This window comes from Peromyscus leucopus, chromosome 8a (assembly GCF_004664715.2).
Source record: "Peromyscus leucopus breed LL Stock chromosome 8a, UCI_PerLeu_2.1, whole genome shotgun sequence".
NCBI lineage: Eukaryota > Metazoa > Chordata > Mammalia > Rodentia > Cricetidae > Peromyscus > Peromyscus leucopus.
Window position 1 is genome coordinate 42,577,650 of NC_051085.1, and position 6,392 is coordinate 42,584,041.

The 6,392-nt window shown below is 49.0% G+C and overlaps 1 protein-coding gene across 1 annotated transcript in view; it reads left to right on the plus strand.

Moving 5' to 3' along the window:
• The first annotated feature begins 3,811 nt into the window (after nt 1-3,811).
• The window catches only part of Akap12 (A-kinase anchoring protein 12), a 94,802-nt gene continuing 92,221 nt past the window's right edge, over nt 3,812-6,392 (plus strand). The window contains 1 exon segment of the mRNA XM_028890204.2: nt 3,812-4,133. Within this exon segment, the coding sequence (XP_028746037.2) occupies nt 3,981-4,133 (153 nt within the window). The 5' untranslated portion in view covers nt 3,812-3,980.

The following is a 6,392-nucleotide window of genomic DNA, read 5'->3' on the forward strand; positions in this document are numbered from 1 at the left end:
ACAAACAAAAAGACTAACTCTAAGGTTTTGTTATGTAGCCCAAGCTACCTTCAAACTTATATGTTGCCCAGGCTGACCTCAGATTCATGGGAAATCTGTATCAACCTACCCAGTGCTAAGATTGGAGGTTTGTGCCCCAGGCCTGGCTGAGACTTATAACTTCTACACCAGTATCCTGGACATATTTTATGCAGAATAGAGAATATTATGCATATATTTTAACTTTTTTCTTCCATATTGAGGATTAAACTCAAGACTTCACACAATAATAGAGCTAAGAAAGTGTGCTCTACCATTGACCATTTTATCTCTAGGCCCTTAAATACAATTTTACTTTTTATGTTTTATTTTCTCTGTGTGTGTGTGTGTGTGTGTGTGTGTGTGTGTGTGTGTGTGTGTGTGTTTAAGACAGGGACTTACTATGTGGTTATACTAGCCTCAAACTCACAATCTTCCTGTCTCAACCTCACAGGTCTTTGGATTACAGGGGTGTACCACCTCACCTAGCTGTTTGTGTTTGGCTTATTTTAATGAGTGTGTGTGTGTGTGTGTGTGTGTGTGTGTGTGTGTGTGTGTGTGTGTGTTCCAGGGTGTGTATGCACATGCATTTGGGGCCTTGTGGGGCAGATGTCTATGCAGGTGTCTTCCTCAGTTGCTCTCCAGGTGTTTGGTTGGTTTTGTTTTTGAGACAAGATCTCACTGTGTGACCCTGACCAGCCTGGAACTCTGCCTGCCTCTGCCTCACAGGAACTGGAATTCAAGATATGCACCACAAAAAACTCAGGGTTTGGGGGTTGTCTTTTTATAACGGGGGTCTCTCACAGACTTGTCTAGGCTGGCCAAGGCTCTCTTGGGATCCTCTTGTTGACACTTGCCCCTGGCCTGGACGGCAGTCACCAGCCCACCTCACCAGACTTTATGTGCTGATGCTGGGGTTCCCAACTTAGGTCCCGCTCATGTTTGTACCATCTGACTGAGCCATCTCCCCATCCCCTCAGCTTCACTTTTCAAAAATATCCAGTTTTATAACCTGGATAATAAGCATAAAGCCAGCCTTGTGCTATAAGCAGGCACAGACAACATATTCCTCAGCCCTGGGCTACATACCCCTGGCTGGAAATCTTGGGCCTTGCAATCTTTTCTGAACACTTCAAGGCTAGTGGATGTGAAAAGCTTTGTCGAGAATTTCCCAAGAACTTGAATAATGTAATCTCACAGAATGGGGGGACGTTGATACTCTTCGTATCAAAGCAGGCAGTACAAATAGTACCTGCCTCCTGCTTCATTTTCAAATGTGCTGACTTTATTGTTCTCAAAATGAGCCCCTCCCCCACTTTGGGGCTGGGATAGAACCCAAGGCACATGATCCAGGGCTCAGCCCTGGAGCCACACCCAGGTCCTCAAACTGCTTCAGCAGCTTTTTCAAGTTCCCACCATCGGCGACCAAAATGTTTCTTTTCGCTAACGTCCTTAAGAGAAAGGGTTGATAACGGAAGCTTCTTGCAGAAGGACAGAGGATAGTGCAGCGCCTGAGCGTGGGCTTTGCAGTCACATGCCCATCAGATGCCTTACTCCCCCACCACCACCAACTGTGAGACCTTGGGTCCACAACATTTGACTTCTTTGGTTAATCCCCTCCCCTTTGTCTATTGGTAAAATGAGGACAAGGGGATGTTTGCCATCCGGTTGTTATAAGGATCGTATGGGACGATATATGCAGTGTTTTATTGAACAGTACCTGAAACAAAGTGAGGATGGTCGTGTTTGGGCCAGAGATACATACAGCTCACTGCTGCTTGCTTGTCTCACGTGCCCAAGGCCTCTGATTCCACTCCCTAGCACCAGTCTAGGGGCAGGGGAGGGGAAATGCTAATGCTCTCCAAACAGTCAAAATTTAAGTTGAGGCAGGGTGTGGTCACTGAAGTGTGTACAGTAGCTTTCTCTCCAGAGACTGGGGCTAGAGAGTTCTGTCTCAACAAACCAAACACCACCACATAAAACAAATTGAGATAGGTGATACACTTCCAAATAACTAAAAACAAACAGCTTGAAAATCTGTTTCTAAGTGAATAAACTTCAGAGAAACTGGCCTTTGTGTATACCCACAAAAATAAAATAATTGAGAAAACGGTTTTTTAATGATTTACTTGTTTTTGTTTCATGTGCATTGGTGTTTGCCTGCATGTATGTCTGTGTGAGGATGTTGGCTCCCTTGGAATTGGAGTTACAGACAGTTGTGAGCTGCTATGTGGGTGCTGGGAATTGAACCTGGATCCTTTGGAAGAGCAGCCCATGCTCTTGACCATTGAACTATCTCTCCTGTCCCAAGAAAACAAATTTTATTCCAAAAAACTAAACTAATGAGTGGTTCAGAGTATGTTCTTGTTTTTGTTTTTGGAGACAGGGTTTCTCTGTAGCTTTGGAACCTGTCCTGGAACTCACTCTGTAGACCAGGCTGGCCTTGAACTCACAGAAATCTACCTGTCTCTGCCTCCCGAGTACTGGGATCAAAGTCTGTGCCACCACTGCCTGGCTTTTTTTTCCCCAGTATGTTCTCACATGACAATGGATACAGCCCAGATGCCATATAAGTAAGTTAATGTTTCCATTGACACTCAACTAGGCCTGTATTAAACCTGGGGATGAGATAGATATTTATCCGGCATCTAGGCTCAATGCTCTTAGTGTTTTTTAAGTCCTTAGTTCCTTATTTCATTCATCGACAGTCTCTCTCTGGCTCAGGCTGGGCTGGAACAAACTATCCTTCCCAGACTGGCCTCAGGCTCAAGCTGACCCTCTTGCCTCCGCTTCTCAGGTATCAAGATTACTAGCAAGAACACAACTCCTGCTCACCTGAGATTATTTTATATTTTCCTCCCTAGCCCTTTCATGCTTACTGCGGAGTAATCCAACAAAATTGTAATTCAAACGAAAGACTTATCAGCTTCGATGTTAATATAATGATTATCTAATCAAGTGGAGGAAGAAAACAGACAAGCCCCTTCTTTGCTAGCATACTGATGGTGACTGAAGAGACCTAAGCCAACGTGGTGTTTCAGCGGCAGCAGAGACGAGTGGCCTGGATGTGTAACCTTCAGCATCAGACGCTCAAAGGACAGGCACATTTCCAGTAACAGCTCCATTTCCCCGCGCGTTCCCTGGGGAAGGAGGCCGGTGAGTTCTGGTGATGGCATCAGCTGACATCACTGGCTGGGATCATGGGGACGCTGGGGCCCACCTCAGCGGTGGCCTGACTGCATCAACCTCTGGGTTTCCCAGCTCCTGCCACGTGAGCCGTCCTAATATGGCCAGGCTCAGGAGCAGCCCAGGAGCAGCCCAGGAGTGCTTCCTTTCTCCTGCTAAAGGAGAGAGGGCTGGAACAAATGCTTAAAGTCAAACACAATCCCAAGAAAAGCAAATGGGGAATTTGGGTTCGCGCCTGGCCAGATGCAAATCCCAGGGCTGCAGAAGCTCCAACCTTGGGGTATCAATCATTGAATTAAAAAACAAAGCCTTTGCTTCCCCCCCCCCCCGCCCCACCCCTCTTCTTTCTTGCTATCTCTGAACCTTCTGCAGCCCTGGGACAGACCCCAAAGCTCTGGTCCCCTTTAACGACCTGAGGAGCCCTGGGGGTGGGGTGGGCTGCTGGGGACCTGGTGGCGGAGCCTCCGGTCCTAGCAGCCTAGGGGGAGATGCTGCAAGGCGTGTCTGGGCTGTGCTCATGTGATGAAGGGAGGGAAAAACAAGGAGGGGGGAGGAGGCTACGAGGTGGCTTTTTTTTTTTTTTTTTTCTTTTAAGGAGTTTGCCACGAGCGCGTCCCCTTCATTCTCAGTCCGGGCGCGTTCTCAGCAGGATCGCAGAGAGCCAGCGCTCCTCGTCCCTCATCCTCGTGGTCTTGGGAGCACGTCCCCTAGCCCCTCGGCGTCCCCGCGGTCCCAGGAAGGCGGCTAGCCGGCGGGAGTAGGACAACCACTGAGCCATGGGCGCAGGCAGTTCCACCGAGCAGCGGAGCCCCGAGCAGCAGCCGGCGGGGAGCGACACGCCGAGCGAGCCGGAGCTCAGTGGCCACGGGCCCGCGGCGGAAGCGCCGGGAGCGGCTGGGGAACCTGCCGACGCGGACCCCGCCACCAAGGTATGCTGCGGCCACCTGCCCGGGTGGGGCGGGATGGAGAGATGGGGCGTCCTGGCGGGTTCCGCCTGCCACAACTTCCCGCCGGTGCAGCCGGTCTGCAAACTCGAGCGCAGCCCTTTGCAGGCTCTCGGGGTCTTTCGCACCGGGGCGGGGCTGGCATCTTTGTCGTGGGTCCCTAAGGGCGGCGACCTAGCCCTTCCGCAGCCATCAAATCTGGCCCTGCCCGGCGCTCTCCAGCCTTTCCTCCTCTCTTCCGGTGGGCTGACAGCCTAGGGGATGGCCGGTGGTGGGGCATCCATAAGAACTGACCCCCGCCAGGTATTTGATGACGCCTCACACACACACCCCAGATCCCAGGTCCCAGAGAGAGAGAGAAAATCGGAACGTGCTTTGGCGTAGGGCAAACCTGGTTCCTAGTTCCCCACCCAGTATTGGCCTTGACACCAGCTTCCACCCGGGCCACCCGGTTTGGTACCCAGAGTCCTGCAGCAGCGCCTGGGACACCGCCTAGCTGGTGCAGAGAGCCTGGCGTGCAGCTAGCTCTCTTCCAGAGAGAAACCCGAGCAGACGCACCAGTGGAGAGGGATAGGCAAAACTCCTGGCATCCTGTCTCCCTTTCTCAGTTTGCTGCCCGTGGACTCAGTTGGATAAACAAACATTGGAGTTAGAAGTTCTCCACCGATGTAGGCAAAGGCTTAAGCGAGCGTTCCTTGCACTCTGTTCTGTCAAGTCTACTGAAAGGCTCTAGAAATACTGCATCTTACAGGCTCGCTTAGTCCAAGGCCGGAATATTTCATCCGGTACACCACAGCCGCTACCTTTGTGTCCTGTCCTCATTATTGTATTTGATTCGGTTCCTTTTCTTTTGTTGTTGTTCGCGGCCCTTCATTAATTTGCTTATTTGTTTTGAGACAGGGTCTCACTCCTATGCTGGCTTGGGACTCACACCCTAGCCCAACTACTAGTGGCAATCCTCCTGCCTCAGCCTCTCAAATGACTTCGCAGCCACGCCCGGCCGACGACATTGCATTTTAGCTGTTTTCCAGCATGTGTTTTTGAGCAAGGCTTCACTCAGGTGGATTTATGATATTCTTACAGAAACCTGTGACCAGCCAAACAACTTAAAGAAAAATCAACCAATTGCTGAATTTGGGGATAGAGTAGTGAGGATCTTTCGGAAGGTCCCAGGAAGTGTAAAAACATACTTCCGTGTAGAACAAAACATTGAGATCCAGGTAAATCTTATACAAGTCAGACCTGATCGCCTTGACCTCTTTAGTTGTTCTAGTATAGTATAGGGTGAGTGGCCGCTCTTAACAGTTTCTACCTCCAGTTATTAACTCCTCACTACTTGTGAAATCCTCGCTACCTCCGATGCATAGGTTTTCTAAGTAGTACCTCACCTTCTGCCATAGTCTCCATCCTTTGGATGCCTCAGCTACATTTTAATACTTGTGTTAACGATCTTTTTAAAGAAAGAATTACTTAGCAGAGAAAGAATGCACGTGTGTGATCTGTGTGTGTGTAGCGGAGGGGTAAACGTGCCATGGTGTGCCTGAGTGAAGGTCAGTCAACAGTTCTCTAGAGTTGGTCCTCTCCTTTCGCCTTTATGTGGGTGACGGGGCTTGAACACAAGTAACAGCTTTGCACGGCCAGCCGAACCTCTACCTGCTGAACCATCTCTGCCCCCACGCCATGTTTTGATGAAAACTGCTGTCAACCCAGTCGACATGTCATTAGAATCATTTTAAGGTATCACTGCTGAAAATTTGCAATCAGGAGACATTCTTTATCTTGGTTTTTATATGACTTCAAGTCTTATTATCTGTTTACACTGAAATGTGGACCTTCCCAATAAATTGCGTTTGCTTACTTAAAAAATATTCCTTTCTTTTCCACCTTCCATACCCTCCCGTAACCTGCATCCCACTTCTCCATCCCAGTCAACCACCATCTTGAAGCATCCAAGCAGTCTCTTCTAAAAGATGACTAAAGGGACGACATCCACAGCATCATTAAATTGTTGGCCAGTTTCCCAGTTATCAATTTGGAGATGGATCAATACACTTGCATGTGCCTGTTGGAATATATGTGTTCTTTCATTTCAACCCACAGATTACTCAGGTTTTGAAGACCTAAGATTTTTTTAATAGGATCTCAGAATTAAGAAGGATTCAGCAACCCCAAATTCTACCCTTGCTCTCTATCTTAAGCTCCAGTCCCTGACCTCCAAGGCGGAGAGGTTCCATCTGCCACTCT